The sequence below is a fragment of the Lepidochelys kempii genome, chromosome 15, assembly GCF_965140265.1.
Source record: "Lepidochelys kempii isolate rLepKem1 chromosome 15, rLepKem1.hap2, whole genome shotgun sequence".
In the NCBI taxonomy this organism is placed as follows: Eukaryota; Metazoa; Chordata; order Testudines; family Cheloniidae; genus Lepidochelys; species Lepidochelys kempii.
The window spans coordinates 8,213,472-8,238,606 of NC_133270.1; the positions used below are offsets into that span (position 1 = coordinate 8,213,472).

The following is a 25,135-nucleotide window of genomic DNA, read 5'->3' on the forward strand; positions in this document are numbered from 1 at the left end:
TCAGCAGTGTGTCAATTAAACTTGCTCAGAGCAAGTCTAATTAACATACTGACAAAAACAGCTGAGAGTGCAGGAGAACTGCCTGCATTAGGATTCCACACTGCCAACAGCTGTGCAACTGAACTGATGTAGACATTTTTGTCAAACTTCTCTAGTATAGACAAGACTTAAGATGGTAGCTATAACACTATCATGTAACTTATTAAAGAGACATCGTCAAATTAAAAGTCAAGCTTCCAGTATTGCCAACTTCAAAATATCAAAAATCATGAGTCGGACACCCCCATGAGACTGGCCCAAAAATGACTTTCTTAAAAAAAGATTATATTCTGTTTTTCAGGTCAGTCCCTTGATTTTTGAACAGCCCATCCCCAGGGTGTGTGCATGTGACTATTAGTGTTGCCCACTCTCCCACATACCCGATAAGGTGATTTCTGGGCCCTGCTGCAGGAGCTCTCATCCCCACATCTGCCTGGCTCCTGCCCAGCAATTAAGCCTTTTCTCCAGCCCCCCATCAGTTCTGTCCCTGATCAACCCTCCTCAATTCAGCCCCCACTCAGTTCAGCCCCATCAATTCAACCCCCACACTGCATCGACCCCCACTGCCCTCAGTTCACCCTCCCAGTACTTACCCCATCTGTTCAGAATCCACCATCAATATAGTCCCCCCATCCCATCAGCGCTCACCCTCCTCACTTCAGCCTCTTTGTAGTCCCCAGCCTCACCTCTGCTGAGGGGTTCTTCACCCTCTCCTACTTCCCAGGCTGGCAGGGGAGCAACCGCCCAGGACTGACAGCTGGAACCAGGGCCGGATTTACACCTTATGCCCTCCTAGGCACAGCATCTTCAGCGTCCCCCTCCCCCACCAACAGCTGACCTTCACGTTGCACACAGTATGAGAGAGGTAAGGCACCCCTAGAATGCTGATGCCCCTAGCATTATGCCTACTGTGCCTCACTGGAAATCCAGCCCTGGCTGGAACTCTGGCCACGCCTGGGCCAGCTGACAGGATTTCTAAATAAAATTAAGCCTCACTTTTAGAGCTCTCAAATTTCAGATTTTTTCCCCCCCAAGTTGATTCAATTGCTTATTTGAGGGTTGGCTCTCCCCTTTTTCATATCTCAGATGAAGTTTCTCTACCCTATTGGGGAGTAACCATGCTGTCTCTTTCCCCCACTTGTTAGTTTGATAGCTTTATTTATCTGACATGTAAATGAATTCTCATTGTCTTTTTAAGTACTTTGGAATCAACTGCCTGGTGGAGAAACCACATTCCTTTGTTTAGGATGGGGTAACTCCTGTTGGACTAGAAACACATTTGTGCCAGGGCTGAAAAAAATAATCCTACATTTGAGAATTCAAAGGCACGATCATGAATGAGGCCTAAATTTACTCAGAAATCGTGACTCTTGTGATCAATTCGTGAGAGTTGGCATTCCAACTGAAAATATTTTACCTATAAACGTTACAAGTAACACCTAAAATTGTAATTTTAGTGTAATTGAATGAGATCGGGGAAAAAAAGCTCTCCTCCTCCCTGAGCCCCAAATATGCTGATACAAATTTCTGTAAACTGAAAAGTATACTCCATTTCTCTGTTTTTCCTGCATAGTGAGTTTCCTTTGTTCTTTGCAAGAGTCCTTCACATGATAACACAGAACAGAAAAAAAAATATTTTAAAAATAGGAGCCTGTAGTTGTAAAGCCACAAAAAATGGCAGATGGAGAAGTCAATAAAGTATTTAAAACCCCATAACTGTTTTTCAAGTTGATTAGATTTCCTTCAAAAAAATTTCAGCTATAGTAATCCTAGGTATTACTTACAATGATAGATTAAAAAAAATATCAGGCAAATGTGTATTTTCTTTTTCAAATTCAAACCACACCTTTAATTTTGGACTGCTATCACGTCTCTGTAACACAGGACCTAATTTATGGGAAAGTCTCAGATACTAATCTGAGGGTATGTCTAACCTAGAAATGCTGCAGCTGCGCCACTATAGGGCTGTAGTGTAGGCATTACACCCGCCAAGATTTGCCTGTTGACGTAGCACTCTCTACACTAGGGCTCTAGCAAGGTCAACCTAACTTTCAAGTGTAATCCAGCCTTAAGTGTACCCAAGCAGTAGAGCTTTATTTTAGTGGCTTTATAACAGAAGCAAATCACTAACATTACACGGGGAAAAATTGTTTCGGCCCTTATCCTGCAAACACTTACACACAGGCTAAACTTTTCTTCCACATGAAGTTAAGCAAGTGCATAAATATTTGCAGGACTGAGATCTAACACAGGCATTTTTAGACTAATAAGTAGCCACAGGCAGTTTTAAAGTGACAACAGGTCAAACTGTGGCCAAAATTTAGGTTTTATATTAAAAAGACAGGTGGGAGAGATTTCCCCTTTTAATTCCAATAGAACAGGTTGTTGTTTTTTAAAAGGAAATAAATATTCTCCTGTAGTGTTAACAATTCAAATATAGAAATGCTGGGCAAGAGCATGAGAAATTGACTAGAAACTGGTTAGAAATAGAAATGAAACTAATTTGTCTATTTTCATTGTCCAGGTATAGAGAAGTAAAAAAAAAGAAGTAAGGTACATCTTAAGAAGTAAACAAATAGCACAAACAATTAAAAGTTAATTGGGTTTTTTATTGTTTTAAATGCCGTGTATTATTATATCACAAGTAATGAAATCAGTCCTTTCAATTTAGCGGAGGACCATGGAAATTCAGTAGTTTGTATGCCAGTCCACAAATCAAGGAAAGATTGATCTGTACTGTTCTAGAGAAATGAAAGCAGCAGCAATGAGATGGGGAAGAAAAGCAAAGACGAAGTGTTTGTTTGAACTTCTAAATATTGCTAGCTACAATAATGGACCATGTTTGTATTGCTACTGCTGGCACAAAATGATTCCTTCCCCCCCTGCCCCAAGCATGGCTTCTTTTACATATACTACAGCTGTGTAAGGAGGTTCCTGTGAAACCGAAATAAAGCTGAAAGTGATGTGAGGATAAACTTGAATAAAGTCAAGTACTTTACTGTTTGGATTCATGAGGTTTTTTTGCATGTCTTTTAATGACTTGGGGAGCCATTTATGGGGCCAAAGTAATGTAATATCAGGTCATCTCTTGGTATTTCCATTATCTAGGTACTAAAATACCACAAGACGACCAGATCTGGAATTTTTCAGACCCTTAAAGATCTTTCTGAATCATTTTAAAGCACATAAAAGATAACCAAAAGTAAAAATAACTCAAAATACCAACACAAATACTACACACACCCTGCACATAACTCTCTCATATATCACGTTTCTACAGCTAAACCTGAAGAACAGCTCTGTGTAAGCTTAAAAGCTCATCTCCCTCACCAACAGAAGTTGGTCTAATAAAAGTTATTACCTCACCCATCCTCTCTCTCTACAGCTAAATTGTTTTGTTGTGTTTTGATGTGGCTTATCTGCTGTGAAATATACTGGGTCAGATTTAAAGAGCTGGATTTTGACAGAAATACAATATAACATACAAATACTTAGGCTTGATTTACACCTAAAACTAGGTCAACCTAGGTCATCAGTCAGGGCTGTGAAAAATTCACACCCCTGAGATACGTAGTTAAGCCAACATAAGCCCCAGATAGACTCCACTAGGCCAACGGAAGACCTAGATACCGTGTCTTGGGTGGGGCAGATTTACTACAACATCAGAAACACCCTTTCCATCACTGTACCAATGTCTACACTGCAGCAGTGCAGCTATGCTACTGTAGCGCTTGTAGTGTAGCCACGCCCTTAGTTCTTGCTTTCTTAATGTTGAAAGATTTAGACGTTCCAGGTTTCTACAGTATTAGGTAAATCCTGCCCCACACAGGTGTGGAGGTTCCCAGATGCATCAGAGCTGGCCTGGTTCCACTGTGAAGAGGGCAGATTTTCAAAAATGCAGGTTCACAGGGGTTCTCTGTTTCACACTTGGTCTCTCTTTAAGGAAGAGCAGGAGACAGGACAAGTAATTCCACCAGCCATTCCCACCTTTTTCTCCTCTCTAAGTTGTACAGGCAGTAGGATCAAATAGCAAAGACTGAAGTAGTGGTCAGACAGTGGATCCACTGTCATTCTTAACCCCAAACTGAGGATGCTTGCCCATGCACAGTTCCCTAGTGCTCAGCTCAGTTCTCAAGACAGGTTTGGCCCCCAAAAGAGATGTTTTAGGATAAGGATTTTTGCAAATTTTTCTAAATGGTTCCTTAACATCCTTAGTGTAGCTTTATGTAGCTGAATGAAACACCTGAATGGAAAACACTTTCTCTTACCTTTCCAGCAGGTTGTGGATTGCTTTGAAGAGCAATGTCCTACACTCATAGGAAAGCCCATTCTCCCACAGTCCTTCCTCCACCACTGTAAAAATATGCAAAATGTCAGAATGTTATCCATGTTGGGGGAGGTTTAGACTATTCAAACAAACATTTTACTCCAGCAATCAGAATTTTTAAAGAGTAGTTCATTTCTTGAAACTATATGCATTACCATATACATTAATAAACATAGCTTAGGTTCAATCTTTATAGCTTTGTAGATACTGACAGAAAATAAAAAGTTAGGGAAAATGTATTAACCAAATATTTATAAACAATATATAACTAATATTACAGCATGAATCTTTATTTCTCTTTGGCATCGTTGTTTCATACCTTCTTCAAACATGTCCAGACAGAGAGAGTGTCCCTGGAACAAATGGCTATGGAGTATGCATCTTAGCAGTTACAATTATGTCAGTAAACTCAGGTTAATTACCAATCAATTTACTTAAATTATCAAAAAAATTGTCTTATTCTACAATTCACCCCTGCTTTACTTGCTTCAATACTTTGTGCTATAGCACCGACACTACTAAGTACACAATCAAATGATAAAACATAACTAGACTGTCACACTGCAGTCACAAAACGAAGACACTGATGCCATCACCCATACATAAGGCACAGTAGGAAACAGGTCTCTCTATTCTGTTTTCTGTCCTAGCAAGGTAATCAAGCAATGTTGAAGATTTTGTGTGTCTCCTACAGGTCTTTGGCAGCTTAAAAGATTTTCAGTTCCCCTTTAATGGAGTTGATACATTCTCACGTGGATTTGTTTTCCCACATTCTTCTCTTTAGAAATGAAATATTACCAGACATCTTGCTTTTAATTCCAAAAATTAAACTGAAATTATAGAGATTAAATAATGCATCTGTACATTATAGAAATTTCCCCATCAGCTAGATATGTTTTGTAGCATTAAGATGCAGAAGCTTTGCAGCTGCAGGCTTATTTGTATATCTGTGCCCAAATGGTTTACCCTTGTAAAAAAAAATACAAAGGATTTTAATATATAACTGCCATTTGTGTAAAATCTAATTTTCATTCTTTGAAAGTGACTAAAAGGTCACCAATGAGTAATAACTGCCTGCTAGAGAATAAGCACTGGCTAATTTGCTTTAAACTCTACCATTGTTCTAAGCCCTATTTAACAGCAATATACTCTGCAGACCTGTTTTGATGTACAGGCAGATTTAAAACCCACAGCTGATTAATAAATTAACGCTTTTATATTTCTGAGAAATGTACTTTTTAGGTCCTTGTGGTTGTGGACACTGTGGTTTAGGACACCAGGATTGTCAGTGAAGCTCTCAGGGCAGACAGAGAAGCCTTAAAGTCCTTTGTGATGGCGTCCACAATGTTCCTGTCTGGACAGTATTTTGGGAAGAAATCATCCTCAACAGGAATTGCATGTCCTTTGCCAGGATGCCACGATTGCATCAACCTTAGGAAGGTAGAATCTCTGAATTGTCACACTCCGTGAATTCAGAGCTGCCAAACGAGACCTTCTTCAACAGGAGTTTCTCAGTTTTCTATTAAGAGTCACATGAAGTAAAAGTGTAGAAGAATGGTTGTTTTGAAAGGGAGATATCTACACCTCCATTTGATTTGCTCTTTCACTCACTGGCTGGATCTTGATAGTAAATACCACATACCTCCCCCTAAAATTTCAAAACACATCAAGGAAAAAACCTCTCCAGCGTCTCCAGATCAGGGTTAAAAAATTCCAAAGTCCAGGGCCCCCATTCTTCGGGAACAGAAGCTCAAAGAAAATGAGGATCTGTTTGTTTGTTTTTTCCCTCCCTCCCTCCTTTTCTTTGAGCCCTTTTTGACTATTTTTCTTTTCTTTTGAGTTTTAGACACAGGTTTCTCATTTTAGTTAGAGCTCCCTTTTAGGTTTTGGAGAGGAAGCATCTTATAGAGCCATCTACTCCTTATCCTCTGACATGCAATAGGGAAAGAAATGTAATAGGGAAAAATACATTCCTGTAAGAACGAGCATCCTCTTATGGGGAAGAGGAGTTAGAAAATATGACAAACGCCTTTCCATATGGCTATTACCTACTTTAAATGGAGTTCTTCAAGATGTGGGTGGGTGGACAGATATTCCACTTCTGGGACGCATGCACCTCATATGCTCAAGGTCATAATCTTTTGGCCAGCAGTGTCTGTTGGGACCGCACATGCTCCCTGAATGTCCTCGTGCTCCCAAAGCAAAGGCATATAAGGCAGACTGACTCAGCCACCACTCAGATCCTTCTCAACCGCAGAATCCCAAAGTTATAGGACTCTGGAGAAAAGGAGAAGGAGGGTGCACTATGGAATCACAGATATGGACAACACATCTTGAAGAACTCTCCTTTCTTCTTCGAATGCTTGTCCAATATATATTTCACTCTTGGTGTATCACAAGATCCAATCTGAGGAGATGGGAACTCAGAGCATAAGTAAACTTAGAAGTCTGAACATTCATATATACCTTATATGTGACCCCAGAAGTAAATGGGATCAGAATTTGGCTTGATGTTTCAATTCGCAGAAAATTCTTAAAGGGAAGATATATTTATCAAATCTGGCCCACCAAAAGTGACTTTAAATAAACAAACAAACAAATAGCATAAAATAAAAACATGAAACTACTGGAACTTATCCTATCCAACTTTTACAACGTACATATATCTACTTAGAGAAAATGATTAAATTGTTCTTGTTAGAGAGTTCGTATTTTATGTTCAACTTTAATTTTCAGATCAATTTTAAGTATTACGATGGAGCTAGAAGAGAGTCTCAAATCAATAGAACATATTATGTAACCTTGCAAATTGTGGCCACTGAAGTTAATGCTATTTTTCTAACATCAATATAATATTGTAACAAATTAAGTAGGTAACAAAGGATGATGTTAATTCACCTGATAGAGACTTAAAATGAAACTAACCAAAACAGATACAATACTACAAACCAAAACAATGCAAATTAATCATTTACAACATTATACCACCGAATTATATCACTATATTTTGATGTATCCAAGCTTACTACTGTTTTGTTAAATGCTCCATGTGACTCAAACACATTTGAAATTATATTCTATTTAACATATTTATATATAACATATTTAACATAACTGTCACACCAAGAGGGAAAGGATGGCCAGTGATTAGGGCAGTAGCATAGATGTTGGAACACCCAGGTTCAATCCCTGCTCCAACACAGATTTACTTGAAGACCTTGTGCAAGTCATTAGCCTCTCCATTGCTTAGCTCCCCATCTCACATGGGTATTATGAGGATAAATACATAAAAGATTGTAAAGCACTTTGAGATCTACTGATGAAAAGGTGCTGTACAAGAGCTATGTATTATTACTATATTTGACTTCACTCTTTCCAGAAAGGCAAGATCACCAACATATTAGAACCCACATTTAAATAAAAGCAGCAATTCAAAATTTTAGGTGTTAATCCTGACAGAATTTAGGGAGAAATTAATACCCAAAGAAACATAATATAGCACTATTTGGCTTCTCTAGGATTTCAAGATGAATGCCAGGTCATATTAGAACATCTTTTCATATGAATTCCTTCATATGGACACAGTACCAATCTTGGGCTAATTACCAAAAACAAGAATTTTGGACTATATTTTCTGAATGGGAAAACTCTTATAACTGGTTTTGATACTTTCAGTTGTAACTCCTTATTGAAGTCAATGGGCGTTTTGTCATTTACTTCAGGAGAAGCAATATCACGACCAAATGCTTTCAACTAACCAATGTATTTCTTAATAAAATTCTTATTTTCCTTACAGTCACATTAATATTATACAAAAACATCTAAATAAAACCATTCTTCTGTTTTGCGTTTTTCCTATATCCATGACATCCTTCACCCTTACAACTATTCCCTGATAAGACTGCTTTTTCTGTTTCCCAACTACATTTAATGCCATTGTAATTATCTTTGTTCTAATATCTGCTTATACTCCTCAAAATTTTCATCTCCGATGGATGGAACAATGAGAGGAAAGTGAATATATGCACACAATTATGGTAATAAAAATGGAAAGTTCAAATCCTACAGCAGAATTTCACTTCTGACTCTAATCTTCTGACACCTTACACTATAACCATCATAACATTTTAATCTACATAAATGGGATGACATCTTGAAGTTATAACAGCATGCCAGCATTGTGCAGCTCCTTGGTAAAATGCAGTTTGTGAAGCTTGTCCAAGCTTGAACTACAAAGTATTCTTTGCTATAACAGTGTACCAAGATTTCAGGTATATTACAAAACTAAATTAATTCAGAATTTAAATTCGTGGTGCCTTCTGTATGAGATAATTTATAAGTCTGGGAAGTTGAAAATAATCATCATAGTATTTCTGTCTACACAATTATTTGCAATAAGTTTAGCACTCAAGTCTCCATCTGCCTTTCAACACTGCTTGGAACTGTGTGGACCTATGCCATGTGATCCTCAATGCAGAATCCAGGCATTAATTGGTAATTTTCTCATAAATCAAATATTTATATTAAAAACCCATTCTATTTTCAACAGCTTGGAAAATGTATTAAAAATGTACTGCTTTTTAGTCACTTTGTAAGATCAGATGTTAAAGTTAGGACTGTTTAAATGAATGATTTAAAGCATCAGATTTATGTGATATGGATTTAAATGGTAAGTTTATTATTTAATATGCTAGTATGTTTTATTTTTTAACCTGAAATACTAATTTCTTTCAAGTTTGTATATCTCAGTAACTCTCTGAAAAAGCAACCCTTGTTTAAAATAAAATGATCTAAAAGCTTCAGAGAAAAAATCAACATGGTAAAATATCAACGAAGCAAATACTTCAGTAATTCTATGTTTCTCAGCACAGATTTTGGAAAGACAAAGTATCTGTTCTTTCTCAACAACCAAACTGACATACTCTACTAAAAAGAAAGGAGTGAGTACGCGATGGAGAAAGGAAGTTGTGCCTGTGTGTGGACTGTAAGGGTAGTGATACCTTTAAGTAGTTCAACCACCCACGTTTTAATAATTCAAGTCATACTGCCTTATGCAGTTTAAAAGTGGAATTACTTTCAAAGAACACATATTTCCTCAGAGCTATGTTACATATTTCCTTTTAATGTATCATATTTCAGCAACAGCTCAAATGAACGTCTAGACATCAAAAACAGTCTTTACACCCACCTACTGCTTTTTCACCTCAGGCATCAAAACTAATGAAACCTATTATCCAGAACACTGAGTTCAGTAACCACATTGGCCACTGCAACTATGAAAAAACTCTCTGGGACAGGACTAGTTATTCAACCATTAAAATTACTGAAAATCAATTTCTTGCTGCACACTGTAGAAATACTGATAGATTAAAGCAGGGCACATGGGACAAGAAGATTATTTCCAGAGAAGATTACTACGTCAAACTGCTAAAGAGTGGGTTATTTTGCAACTAGGGTTCATATGTACTATAGTGTATGTTCCTTTTTACCCTTTGATATCCAGGCTCCTCTTTTACCACGTATGATGAGGAACGTTATTTTAAAATGTAGCTAGATTTTAAAAAAAAATCAAATGACTTCACAGAACAAAAATCAGAAAATCAATTACTATAGTAGAACCTCAGTTACAACCACCACAAGAATGGAGATAGTTCGTAACTCTGAAATGTTCGTAAATCTGAACAAAATGTTACAGTTGTTCTTTCAAAAGTTTACAACTATTGACTTAATACAGCTTTGAAAATTAACTATGCAAAAGAAAAAATGCTGCTTTCCCTTTATTTTTTTTAGTAGTTTATGTTTAATACAGTACTCTGCTTTTTTTTTTTTGGTCTCTGCTGCTGCCTGATTGCATACTTCTTGTTCCAAATGAGGTGTGTGGTTGACTGATCAGTTCTACTGGAAAAGTAAGCATTTAATTTTTCATTTTATTTTTTATGAAATGTGCCAATTTATGAAACAATATTTCAAAGATAAATGGATCCTTATGAATTATCAACTTTTCCTAAAGATTGACTTGAAAAAAAAAGAGAAAAAGCAGTGTAATGCTACATTAATTCTGAAATTCTGTATCATAGCCATAAAAAATCAAATTAAATGCAATGGTACTGATTGATCACTATTATGCTGCCATCGATCACCTTGTAAAATCTGTGTTTTAAGTCATTAGTGACTAAATGGACTTACTACATATGTCAGATTCAGCTCACTTAGAGCTCTAATTTCCTTGCACTGCTTGTGGTTATAAGGAAATTTTGGTTTGCATACCTTCACAGTACCGAGAACATATTTTAACTCTCCTTCATCCCCAGTCAGCTCATGAGTCAAGTAGGAGCCATGACAGAAAAAATATTTACCAAAATGCTCTAGTCGTTCTGACCTATTTGCAAATAGAGGTGACGTGAGGCACTGAGAATATACAGTGCACACATAGTAACATTTCACAATTTTAACCGTGTAATGTCTTCCTAAGGTATCTTTAACAGCATGAGTCCTGCACCAGTTCCAGGGAAATCGGAATTTTAATTAAGTCTTCTGCACAGTATTGCTGTTCACACATGACCTGAGTTAGCATTTCAACAGAACACAATTTTCTACCTAAAGCCTGTAAACTTTCAAATAAAGGAGACTATAAAACCAAAAGGGTCACACCATTGGATAAATCAAATAAGGCAGTCAAAAGGCAACAGCTACTGAATATTGCTACCTTAATTGTTGTGCATTGACACAGAAATCAGCATAATAGCTGTTGACTTGAGAAACAGACCATCCTAAAGTATTTGCACTTAACTGGCATTTGTATTATTGACATTGTGTAAAATATTACTGTTATAGTGTCTTCACGATCTCTATATACCAAAAGTAACACTGACAAAATTCTACTTGGCATACCCCTGAGCACACGCGCACACCATTTTTCATTAAGCAAAATAACCAATTTTACAGAGCTATATTAAATTTCAAAAACACTTTAATGGCTATGGTTAACTAAACAATGCATTAAAAGATTCTAGAAATGTTTCCTATGAACACGTCCACTCAATTTTTAACTCGGATTTTTTACTTTGAAAAATTCCAAAGCTTGAAGGATAACTTGTGTACATCTCCAAAAACAAAATAAATGTCTATAAAATCTGTTTAAACACAAGTTTTGTGGAAAAGAAGAGCTTTAAGTTTACTTTCCATGGAGTTATACAATGTTAGGTAATCCAGAACAATGAGTGTCTTATTGGCATATATAAATACTTTAACTATTTTATTTGGTGGAACGTATTGCATTTGTGCCAAACACTTTTATAACTAAAAAAATTTTCCATGCTAAAAAGTAAGATAAAAAACTAAGCTCGCTCTCTCTTCTTTTCAGTATGGAGTAGAAGAAATATGAGGTTTCTAATGGCAACCACTTAAAGTTATTTTATGACCATCTGGAATATCCCATGTACTGTGAAACAACAGTATCAGACTCCAAAAACATTCTGTTTTTATATTGTGGCGACTGAAATTTGGCAGAAATTTCCTAATTTAGTATCTAGTTTTTCTGCCTCACTATTTTATTTACAATAACTTTCATTTTAAAAGGTATTTTATTGCTTATTGACAGTGGCAGTACCTGTAGGGAATCGCCAGAGTCAGCCTGCCCTAAGGTAGACTGGACTACACCATTAAAAAGCAAGGGAGAGGGGGGGAAATTTAAAAACCTATAGAATGTAGAGGAACAGGGATCCCTCTCTCCTCTGAAACGAGTACTTTTTTATAATTTTCTCTATAGAGTTCTCAGGGGTAGCACACTTTTCCTAAATTTTTAGCTTCTCTCTCTCTCTCTCACTTCTGGAGGGTTTAGCCCTCCTCAAGTAGCTGATACAAGCAGACTACAACCTATAAACTAGAATATTGAAAGCAGCAGCCAAGAAAGTAAAAGAAAACAAGAATTTGGAAGGGAAAAAACATTCTATTCTTTAAAAGTTTGTTTGATTACTTTTCCCCAACCTTCCATGTTTTTCTTTGATATTTTCAGTAAGTTGGCTTCAGGCTCGAAGTAGCCTCTATTCAAGCCTCTGAGTAGACCAAGTGGCTGCAGCAAAGTCCCCAATTCCTGCCTCCTTTATTTTCTTCATATCTCAGAGAGATCAATTACTCAATCACATCCCCATCACTATAGCTTTGATCTGTACATGCACAGTGAATGAAAAAAGAGTGAGAATGCTGAATTGCATATTTTCCCCATAAAATCTATGAGACATATAAGCTTTCGATGGTAAATTTCTGATGTTACAGATTATGGAACGATGTCCTTCTAACAGCAAATTCAGACATCATCAGAGGCAAGCAAAGAAGAATTACTCTCTGAAAAAAGTAGGTATCCACATTAACCCACATTAGGAAAGCAAAATAAATTGTAATCATTTACTTCACTTGTAGTTTGCAGCGTTGTTACAGCCGTGACGGTACCAAGATGTGAGAGACACAAGACAGGTGAAGTAATATCTTTTTATTGGACCAGCTTCTGTTGGTGGAAGGTACAAGAGCTTTCAAGACACACAGAGCTCTTCTTCAGGTACTTTTGTACCTTCCACCAACAGAAGTTGATCCAAAAAAATAAATTATTTCACATACCTTGTCTCTCTTACTAAGTATGTAAGAGAGACCTGGCGAGTAAGGTAATAGCTTTTATTGGATCAACTTCTGTTGGTGAGAGAGAGAAGCTTTCGAGTCACACAGAGTTCTTCTTCAGGTCTTCTATCTCTCACCAACAGAAGTTGGTCCTCACTCACCTTATTTCTCTAATATCCTGCGACTGACACAGCTACAACTACACTGTATACATAGTACGTAAGACTTCTTTGTTATCAGTTTTAATACCAACAGGTTATTTTGGCAGCCTATGTTGGTATATTCTTTTTCTTCTCTTCACTTTTCAGACACAAGTTTGTTTTAAAACAAAAACAAAAAAACCAACCAATTTTAAACTGAAATTCTGACAAGACAAGCCCCTGAAAAGCCTTTTACTCTCAACTCAAACAGTTGTCTGTCACTACTACTGCAGCAATGGTGAGTAATCCCTGCAGCTGTACTGGTTGAAATGCAGCTGTCTCATTAGCATTCCCTCCCCACCCCCCACTCATCCAGCATTTCTATGCTTGCTACAATAATCTTAAAGAGCATTTTACAGGAGGCTTAGCCCTGGCTAAGGGCACTCTGCGGCATGACCGAGAGAACATGGAAACACGATTCATTAGAGACGCCTGGAGTGATAACAATAGAGCTGTTTCTTGCTGCCTTTCATGTTTTACATTGCACTGAGACTAATGCATTCTCATTACACAACAAGCACATTTGTAGACAGGAAAAAACTGTAATCACCTTTGATTGAGAGAGAACATTTTTACTCTATAAGATACTTGTGGGCCACCATTTTTTTAATTGACATGTTAAAATTGTAGATGTTGTATTTACATAAAATCCACCAATCTCAGAATCTATTTTCTATAATCTCAGAATCTATTGAAAACTCGTGGAGAACCGGGGAAGTCCCGGATGACTGGAAAAAGGCTAATGTAGTGCCAATCTTTAAAAAAGGGAAGAAGGAAGATCCTGTGAACTACAGGCCAGTCAGCCTCACCTCAGTCCCTGGAAAAATCATGGAGCAGGTCCTCAAAGAATCAATCCTGAAGCACTTGCATGAGAGGAAAGTGATCAGGAACAGCCAGCATGGATTCACCAAGGGAAGGTCATGCCTGACTAATCTAATCGCCTTTTATGATGAGATTACTGGTTCTGTGGATGAAGGGAAAGCAGTGGATGTATTGTTTCTTGACTTTAGCAAAGCTTTTGACACGGTCTCCCATAGTATTCTTGTCAGCAAGTTAAGGAAGTATGGGCTGGATGAATGCACCATAAGGTGGGTAGAAAGCTGGCTAAATTGTCGGGCTCAACGGGTAGTGATCAATGGCTCCATGTCTAGTTGGCAGCAAGTATCAAGTGGAGTGCCCCAGGGGTCGGTCCTGGGGCTGGTTTTATTCAATATCTTCATAAATGATCTGGAGGATGGTGTGGATTGCAATCTCAGCAAATTTGCGGATGATACTAAACTGGGAGGAGTGGTAGATACGCTGGAGGGGAGGGATAGGATACAGAAGGACCTAGACCAATTGGAAGATTGGGCCAAAAGGAATCTGATGAGGTTCAATAAGGATAAGTGCAGGGTCCTGCACTTAGGACGGAAGAACCCAATGCACAGCTACAGACTAGGGACCGAATGGCTAGGCAGCAGTTCTGCAGAAAAGGACCTAGGGGTGACAGTGGACGAGAAGCTGGATATGAGTCAGCAGTGTGCCCTTGTTGCCAAGAAGGCCAATGGCATTTTGGGATTTATAAGTACGGGCATAGCGAGCAGATCGAGGGACGTGATCGTTCCCCTCTATTCGACATTGGTGAGGCCTCATCTGGAGTACTGTGTCCAGTTTTGGGCCCCACACTTCAAGAAGGATGTGGATAAATTGGAGAGAGTCCAGCGAAGGGCAACAAAAATGATTAGGGGACTGGAACACATGAGTTATGAGGAGAGGCTGAGGGAGCTGGGATTGTTTAGCCTGCAGAAGAGAAGAATGAGGGGGGATTTGATAGCTGCTTTCAACTACCTGAAAGGGGGTTCCAAAGAGGATGGCTCTAGACTGTTCTCAATGGTAGCAGATGACAGAACGAGGAGTAATGGTCTCAAGTTGCAGTGGGGGAGGTTTAGATTGGATATTAGGAAAAACTTTTTCACTAAGAGGGTGGTGAAACACTGGAATGCGTTACCTGGGGAGGTGGTAGAATCTCCTTCCTTAGAGGTTTTTAAGGTCAGGCTTGACAAAGCCCTGGCTGGGATGATTTAACTGGGAATTGGTCCTGCTTTGAGCAGGGGGTTGGACTAGATGACCTTCTGGGGTCCCTTCCAACCCTGATATTCTATGATTCTATGATTCTATGATTCTATTTTTATGCTTATTTAATCCAACGTTTTTGTCATATAATTGTTATTGGTTTTCATCTCGCTAAACACTGAAGGTTATTTTTTGTTTTGTTTTGTGACCATAAAGAACCTGACTTCTTTTATTTCTCCTCCTGTCACTTGTCTTTTGTCATAACCATTCTGCAATCTACATTTCCCACTCTACTCTGTAGTGTTCATTTGGCCTTTTCTCTTCTTTATCCATTTTTACTGCAAAATAATGTTTTCAGAATTATAAAATTACAGTTTTGAGCAGAAAATCTGCTTTCTATTTTAAATTATTTGAAATTTTATACCCTGAGAAAATATAATTTTGATTAAAAACAGAAAAGTAGAAAAATAATTGTTTTATACCAGACTTCCATTTCAACAAAATCTCTTTACCCACTGCAATTGGTAAAGTTTAGGTTAGTATCAACTCTAGAGGGTTTAAATTTGAAACCAAACCATAAATCTGACTACACAGACAACATTCTAGATCAGTTTTCTTTTGGTTACTCTTTTGAAATGTTGCAATCTCAGACAAGAATTGGTAAAATAACTGATTTCGTTATTTTCAACTGATACAAAAATGAAATAAATTTCCAAAATGTTACTGTTTTCATTAGTACTATGGAAGGACCACAATGTCCACATAATTAGCATGAAAAGCAATCAGTTCCAAAATTTTATTGGCTTTTTCTCTATCTCACTGTAGGAATTTACTGTAGTAGTTTACATAAAGAATGAGTTACAAATGTAGTTGCAGCAATCTGCTCACAGCAAGATTTACTAAAACATTAAAAACAACTCCAGATATAAGATCAACATAGGAGTGGAAAGGTTAACTATAATTAAAATTTGACTCAAACCTTGCTGTTAAAAACTGTTTTGTTTTGATTGACAAAGTTAACCAATAAACTTTATAAAATTAAGTTTTAATGTCATGCTTTTAAAACATTTTATTAGGATCAACTATAATGCTACACCATCACTGAAGTGTTCTCAAGGTCAAACTGATAGTTTGACTTTGAAGTATACTGTGTTCCAAAAACAACAGTATATTTTGGACTTGCAGTTTTGCTCCTATATTACTGAAAAATTTCAAACGTACTTTTATTTTTTTGTTTACAAACAGCTGAAATAATGGAAAATAAAAACTGATTATTTTACAAAAGATTGTTTTTTAAACCTGTGACAATTTGGCTACAGTGCTATGACCTCCATCTTTGCATATGCATCCCCTCTGTGGCTACAGCGGACATACACAACCACTATTACAGAAAAGTGAAGGCTTTTGCTTTAGATACATCCTTTTTTATTTTTATTTTATTGTTTTTAGTTCTTTATTGTATGCTATACCTCCCTGAGAAGCAGGAAAAAGACTATTTTGTGTTTTTACTTTTGGCACATCTTGATTTTAGTTTGCCTGTACTTGAATGCCATTGAAAGTGAAATAATTGTTGTTGTTTAACAACAACATATACTATGCTTTAACCAATAAAAAGACATCTCTGACAGTATTTTGGTTAATTACTGCTGCAGAACCAACAGAGGGAGCTATAAATAATTGTTTTTGTGACACTATGGAAGAAAGTGATTTTTGTTGGTTTTTAAAAAGTGTCATATAGGGCTGTAGATTTTAAAAATAAAAGTAAATATCAGAAGACTTTCCATATTCAATTATAAATGCATTAAAGATAGGCCAAATTGTAAACATGAAAACCTCAACTGTATCTTTTTAAATACAAGTTTACCCACTGTAACAAATATTTTTATCAATAAGCAGTAATGACTTCTGAAAGGGTAGACTATTCAGAAAAAGTGTCCAATATTCAATTCGTAGAATGACTGCTCAAAAAGAGGGCTAGAAAATGCAAGGTAGAGTAGACGACTTTGGAAGCAAACTGAACCTTGAAAGTAGAGAAATATCTATCTAATAATTTCTGACTTTGGGATCCTATTTCACAAATTTGCATTCTTAATTTCCTACCTTTACTGAGCACCTATTGAGTCTCCAATCTCTTGTTGAACCATGATCCCATACAGACGAGAATCTGTGTCCACTGAGGGATCTCTTACTGTTTATTATGCAATCATGTACTCCTGGGGGCATTCTGCATCAAAAAATTAAAAATTCTGCATACAATATTTTAAAATTCTGCAAATTTTGTGTGACAAAATAACACTATATAATCACATCAGTTTCAATTATTTTGGTAATTTATTTCAAAATACCTGTTAGCAAGTATGTCTGTAACAATACAGGTTTCAGAGTAACAGCCGTGTTAGTCTGTATTCGCAAAAAGAAAAGGAGTACTTGTGGCACCTTAGAGACTAACCAATTTATTTGAGCATAAGCTTTCGTGAGCTACAGCTGTAGCTCACGAAAGCTTATGCTCAAATAAATTGGTTAGTCTCTAAGGTGCCACAAGTACTCCTTTTCTTGTAACAATACAGACACACACAAAAATTCTCCTAGGATTAGAGAGTTAAAGAAACCCCTACAACACCCCAATTCCTGTTTCTCTGCCCCCTTTCCCCCCCAGAGCCCAGATGTGCCTCCACACCTCCACCAATAGACCCAAATCCTCTCTCCCCTAGAGCCTAGCCACGGGGCCCCCAGGGGCCAGATACCCGCGCACACACCCCAAAGCCAAGTTGCGGGGCCTCCCTTGCTCAGATACCTGCACCCCTTCCCCTCCCAGAACCCAGCTGCGGGGCCCCCTTGCCCAGATACCTGCACTTCCTTCCTTCCCCACCCAGATACCCGCACTCCCTCCTCCCCCAGCGCCCAGCTATGGCCCACGCAGACAGACACCCACTTCCCTCCCCCCTCCCCAGAGCCCATGGATCCAGAGAGAGAATCAGCCTGATGCTCGGTCCCAGGCATGCACAGAGGGGTTTTTTTTGAAAGTCATCCATTTCTCAGAAAACCACTAAACATTTCATGACATCTCATTCTAAAACAACGCATAAAATTCTCATTCTCAGACTGACACCTAGACATTTTTCATATTTAAAATTCCATTTTCAGTTTGGACTGTAAAGGGATATTGTCAGGTAGGTCAGGTGTCAAAATGATAGATTTAGGGGTGGAGAGGAGCATGGAAAAAAATTTAAAAACCTTAATCACTGCAGCATTGTGCTAATACATGAGAAACAGAAATTAAAAACTAACTATAAATAAGGCTGTGATTTAGTCACGGAGGTCAGGGAAGTCATGGATTCCGTGATTTCCAAAGATCTCCGTGACTTCAGTCAGTCCCAGCTGGGAGAACCAGCAGCAGGTGGATCCACTGCCGCTCCCGGCTATCAAGGGCGGCGGGGGGGCCCCAATAGCTCTCTGCCTCCACGGGTGATAGATGGGAACCCAGAGTTTGGAGCTTCTAGCGGAGGAGGACCCTGGAGGTCCCAGCCCACCTGCAGCTGCCCAGGCTCCTCATTTTATCATGGATATTGTTAGTAAAAATCAAGGGACATGTCACAGACTTCCTGTCCATGACTTTTACTAAAAGTATCTGTGACAAAATCTTAGCCTTAGTTATGAACAAAACTGAAACGGATGAGGTCTCTTTATTGTCCAAGATAAATGAAACAGTAACCCCGTAGAATAAACTGAAAAAGCTGATTAGATCTTGAAAATGTTGTCTGTTGTAATATAAATCTTATTGGTTACACAGGTTAAGAAACAGACATTTTTAAAATATATGATTATTAACCTATTTAATTACACATTGCATATTTTAAACTAATAATTGTATACTAATATGTGCATCCTGCATGTATACAAAAGAAAGACCTTAGCTGTCAAGCAGAAGGACCTATCTGCAGAAATCTTTGCAAAGACTTAATTGAAATCAGAGCTGACACTGTGATCCCTCCAATCTTAGTATGGCCCTAAGCTGAAACTCTTGTTCTGGCTGACCATGCAGCCCATGTCACCATGCATTAGCTTCAGATAACACTCTGCCAGCAATGAAGTGTCTCATCCTTTTGTGCTTGCCTAAGGCCAAAGCCTTCTTTCACTTACAGTCAAGCCAACTTCATTCGGCACTCCTAAACTTTTTCAACGAGGTTCAGAAACTGACTTACTATGACAGGGGATCCTTGGGATCATTATCAACTACACAGAAAACACATTTGTCTGTACCTTTCTACTGACATCTAGATACTATACTGGTCAACAAAAAAATTTTCTCAAAGATTTTACTGTTAAAAAATTATAAACACATACAAATGGAGTATCGAAAAATCATCTTTGCAAGGGTTGCTGCTGGTTTTCATCTAATAGAACAAATTAGCTCATCCTTTTAAAAATATTCCATATCTATCTACACATATTATATATTTACAGGTATATTTATATTACACAACTCTAACTCTTAGAATGAGAGCACTACAGAGCCATGCTGAACAAATCTGTTCTCCTACAGATATAAGAAGTGACTCTTATTGCCAGTTGCAAACCACATACTTTTTTTTAATAGCGCTAAATATAAAAATTTAAAATATCACTTAGTGTTTCAATATAAACTAACAATAAAAAATTCCTCTGCTGAAATGACAAAGTCTGTCTGTCAACAACTCGATCTTTTGCATTCCTGGTGGAAGAATTTAGCTATTTTGTAATATTTTAAGACTTTTGATTTAATCAAGATCTTGTTGACAGACTGTCAAAATCACAGAGGCCGATAATTCAAAATTCCTTTTAACAAAACCTTCTGAAGTGGCATATCTAAAAAAATTAGAACTATATCCTATTAGTTCGTTAGAATTTTAATGTTCACAATACAGCCTTATCAAAAGTAGTTATCAAATATAATTAATAGATTGGTGATTTTTGTTAACAAATATTTTTAATTGTCATTTATTCTTGGTTGGACTTAGGGGGAAAAGAACCCTTTAATGAATTTACCATCTGTAAAAGGGTTTTCCTTTGAAACAGAGAGAAAGGGTCAAATGTATGCCTGGTTCAACTCAACTGACATTAACAATGGAATCATAAAAAGAATTAATTTGCCCCCAAATCTCAACGTACTAAACAAAAATAAAAAAAAAAAACATAAAAATTATCACAAATTAGTAAACTCAAGATAGCTCTGTTAAACTACTGATGACTACATAAAATCTCTGGCTTAATCTCTCTGGATAGAATAGTCGAAATTATACTACCTATCCCGGGCATATAGCTCAGGGCCACAGACAAATGGATGAATTACTAGTGCACATCCAAAATGAGGAGCCTTAAATTTCCTCTTTAAAGTTCCAGATTTAAGGGAGCATCTTTAAGTGTAGCAGCAGACAACAGCTGAAAATTAACATAGCAAACCTTTTCTGCAAATTAAGTGCACAGCTCTGTGTAGACCTTGAAATGGACTATCTAATCAGGTGTGTAATAATAAGGAACTTTAGTTAAGAATCTATCACCATTCCATTCCTACCTCTTTCTTTAATCAAAATATATTGAGGATGGCAAGAAAGCAATAATTTAAGAAAGTCCAATGAATTAAATAATGGGTAAACCTTTTTAAAATAAAAGATTTAAATAATAATTTGTAAGGTTACAAGTCTATTGGTTTATAACCAAATCCCCATGTGCTTCACACCATAACAGACAAACTCTTCAGCAACATCTCTGGATTCTGTGGAACTGATGTCACATACTGGAAATTCGGTGTCAGTTTCATTTAAATTGTGAAAAGCAAGATTTTCAGTAATTAAACAGGAAATTCAATAATCAGGGCAACAAAGTGTCAAACATTTTGCATGGCAGCCATGCATTTGGTAGCCCTGTTCACACTCCCAAGTCTCAGCAGGACTGTCCCCCATCCAGCTGAGCTGTGGGCAAGGCCACAGTCATTTACCTGCAGTGGCACCTTCTGGCCACTACAGGCTGCTGTAACTCCTGCTGAGCTGTCCAGCAGGCACATCCTCTCACTACCCCCTGCTGGTTCCAGACCAGGAACAATCATCTGCGAGGCACTAGTGCTTAGGTTGGGAGTAGAAGGTGGTGAGGAGCCCAACATCTGCTGCAGACTCCCTCTCCAACACCCTCTAGTCAGGTTATCAAGTTCCCCACAGCCACATGACCATCCTCCCGCCCTCCATAATCCCAGCAGCCACCTAACCCCAAGTACCTCCTACTCCACACAGAAGCTGCCTTGCTTCCAAGCACACACCTACCAATCAGGAGTTCCCTGCTCCCAGAACCTCAGCAGCTCCAGCATTTCTTACACCCCAGCATCAACTCACTTCTTGTATTCCTTGGCCTTCAAAAGCAATGCTTGTGTTGGGAATTGCAGGGATTCTTACTAGATTTGTTTATTGATAATTGATTATTAACCCCATCTTTTTTGTAATGTTGGACAGTACTTGCATGTTGGTTGACCGATCACTGAGAAGAGTTACATTGTCAGCAAAATCTAGATCTTCTAGTATACTGTTGTTGTTAAATGATTTCTGCCTTCCATATCATTTTTCATTATTAAGAAGTATAAATTTACATTAATAAGCAAGCCAAGGAGTCATTAATAGAGTCATTCAAAATACAATAAAAAGGTGACCTGCCTGTTGAAAACAAAGGGAGCCCATACTGAAAGGTAGAGAGGCAACAAGAGAATAGGAATGCCTTGATGTGCTCAGCACCGGACATAGAAAATCTCCCTAAGCTCTCGACACACATCAGAGAAGGTAACTGACAAGGACTTTTAAGACGAGAGGAGGGAGAAAAAAAGAGAAGAAAAAGCTAAAAATGTTGTCATCTAGTGTCTGTGAAAAAAAGGTAAATAAAATCGAAGTGATATAATCAACACCCTATAGCTATTTTACCAAGTAATTATTATTAAAATAAGCTTTGGAAGACAAAGAAGTTTGTATTTTGATATCTAACCTAGTGCAGGACTTCTCAAGTGAAAGGTCACAAGCTGCAAGGGAGTCATGACAACTTTCAAAAAACTTTGGTAAAATGTTGCATTTAGAAACAATGCTGTCTGAAGTTCATATTCCCTTTTTAAAAAATGTTTTTAAAACATGAACATAAAAATATGATTTACTGAGATCATCTGCTCTTGCTGTTTCAACTGCTCCAGAAGTCACATTCCTTGAGTGCAACATCATAATAACTGATACAGCAACTGTATGAGATACCATAAACAAAGTTTTAACATAGAATCATAGAACTGGAAGGGGGCCTTGAGAGGTCAGCTAGTCCAGTCTCCTGCACTCAAGGCAGGACTAAGTATTATCTAGACCATACCTGACAGGTGTTTGTCCAACCTGCTCTTAAAAATCCCCAATGATGAAGATTCCACAACCTCCCTAGGCAATTTATCCCAGTGCTTAACCACCCTGACAGTTAGGAAGTTTCTCCTAATGTCCAACCTAAACCGCCCTTCCTGCAATTTAAGCCCATTGCTTCTTGTCCTATCTTCAGAGGTTAAGAACATTTTTTCTCCCTCCTCCTTGTAACAACCTTTTATGTACTTGAAAACTGTTATGTCCCCTCTCAGTCTTCTCTTCTCCAGACTAAACAAACCCATTTTTTTTCAATCTTCCTTCATTGGTCACGTTTTCTAGACCTTTAATCATTTTTGTTGCTCTTCTCTGGACTTTCTCCAATTTGTCCACATCTTTCCTGAAATGTGGTGCCCAGAACTGGAGTAGAGCGGAAGAATTACTTCTTGTGTCTTGCTTACAATACTCCTGCTAATACATCCCAGAATGATGTTTGCTTTTTTTGCAACAGCATTACACTGTTGACTCATATTTAGCTTCTGATCCACTATGACTCTCAGATCCCTTTCCGCAGTACTCCTTCCTAAGCAGCCAGTTCCCATTTTGTATGTGTGCAACTAATTGTTCCTTCCTAAGTGGAGTACTTCGCATTTGTCCTTACTGAATTTCATCCAATTTACTTCAAACCATTTCTCCAGATCATTCTGAATTTTAATCCTATCCTCCAAAGCACTTGCAACCCCTCTCAGCTTGGTATCATCTGCAAACTTTTTAAGTGTACTCTCTATGCCATTATCTAAATCACTGATGAAGATATTGAAAGGAACCAGACACAGAATCACTCCCTGCGGGATCCCACTCATTATGCCCTTCCAGCATGACTGCGAACCACTGATAACTACAATCTGGGAACGATTTTCCCACTACAATCTGGGAACGATTTTCCAACCAGTTATGCACCCACCTTATAGTACCTCCATCTAAGTTGTATTTCCCTAGTTTGTTTATGAGAAGGTCATGCGAGACAGTATCAAAAGCCTCACTAAAGTCAAGATATTCCACATCTACCGCTTCCTCCCTATCCACAAGGCTTGTTACTCTGTCAAAAGAAAGGTATCAGATTGGTTTGACACAATTTGTTCTTGACAAATCCATGCTACTGTTATTTATTACCTTATTATCTTCTAGGTGTTTGCAAATTGATTGCTTAATTATTTGCTCCATTATCTTTCCAGGTACAGAAGTTAAGCTGACTGGTCTGTAATTCCCCGGGTTGTCCTTATTTCCCTTTTTATAGATGAGTACTATGTTTGCCCTTTTCCAGTCTTCTGGAATGTCTCCTGTCTTTCATGACTTTTCAAAGATAATTGCTAATTGCTCGGTCAGCTCCTTGAGTATTCTAGGATGCATTTCATCTGGCTCTGGTGATTTGAAGACATCTAACTTGTTTAACTAATTTTTGACTTTTTCTTTCCCTATTTTAGACTCTGATCATACCTCATTTTCACTGGCATTCACTATACTTGATATCCATCACACGAGTCACCATTGAAAAGTCAATATTACCTGCAATTATACCCTGTGCTATTTGATATATCATAGTATTTACTCAACTAAGTAGAGGGAAATGTTGTAGTATTTCTGGTAACACAATGTGGTATTTATTAGTAACTGCCTTATTAATGACAACAACTTTCAGGTTGGGAAGCCACAGAAACTACAAATGCACTCTTAAGGAAAGAGCCAATTTTATGTACCTGACCTTCCTAATGAAGAAAAAGTGTGAGGAATATTACAAAAAATAAAATCCAAGATATAACAGAATTTTTTCTCAAGAGAACTTCTCTCCCACCCTCCAGAAAGTTTTGGATGAAATGTCAGCAAGTCTGTAAGGTTATGGGGAGAAATGACAAATGCCAGAAAACTCAAAGTTAGGCTGACATTCTGTCACTACTTTCCTATACTGTGCCTGTCTTCCTTTTCAAAGGAGCTACAATTGTCAGCTTCAGCTTTGAATTTTTTAGCTTTTGTTGAGTTGTCACAACTGGAACATCATTTTTATTCTGTTGCATACAAAACAATTTGTTACTGGTTTATGTACATTTTTAAATACCTTTTTAGAACCACACTACCACATATTAACATAGGCAAAGACCCATTACCTGAAAGATACTATATCAGCAGTTCATGTGTGTTGTACATTGTCACCATTAGCTCATGGATATGTGCATGACAATTCAGGGAAAAGCACAGACGTTTGACCTGAACATATCAAACACTCTGAGCCCCTGTATGGTCCATTTAAGCTGGTGCAGCCAGCACCTTGCCACACAAAATATAAGGACTATTTCTTAGTATATACAAATGAATAGCATCAAGATAAGCACCATTATAATGTACCCATTTATACAAATTTTACTACTCTTGGAACTACTAAGCTCCTTGTTTTGATTATATTACTTGATTCTTCTTCCCTTCTTCAGCCACTACAAAAACATCCAAACACTACTCCTGGGGGAATTCAGTGCTACTTTGTGCATGCATATTTAATGAGTCCAGCAGAT

The 25,135-nt window shown here is 37.7% G+C and overlaps 1 protein-coding gene across 4 annotated transcripts in view; it reads right to left on the reverse strand.

Moving 5' to 3' along the window:
* MED13L (mediator complex subunit 13L) overlaps positions 1-25,135 on the reverse strand; it is a 442,112-nt gene that overhangs the window by 231,440 nt on the left and 185,537 nt on the right. For all 4 annotated transcript variants that reach the window (XM_073312881.1, XM_073312880.1, XM_073312882.1 and 1 more), the window contains exon 3: positions 4,308-4,392. In XM_073312881.1, the coding sequence (XP_073168982.1) occupies positions 4,308-4,392 (85 nt within the window). The remainder of the gene's footprint in view (positions 1-4,307; positions 4,393-25,135) is intronic.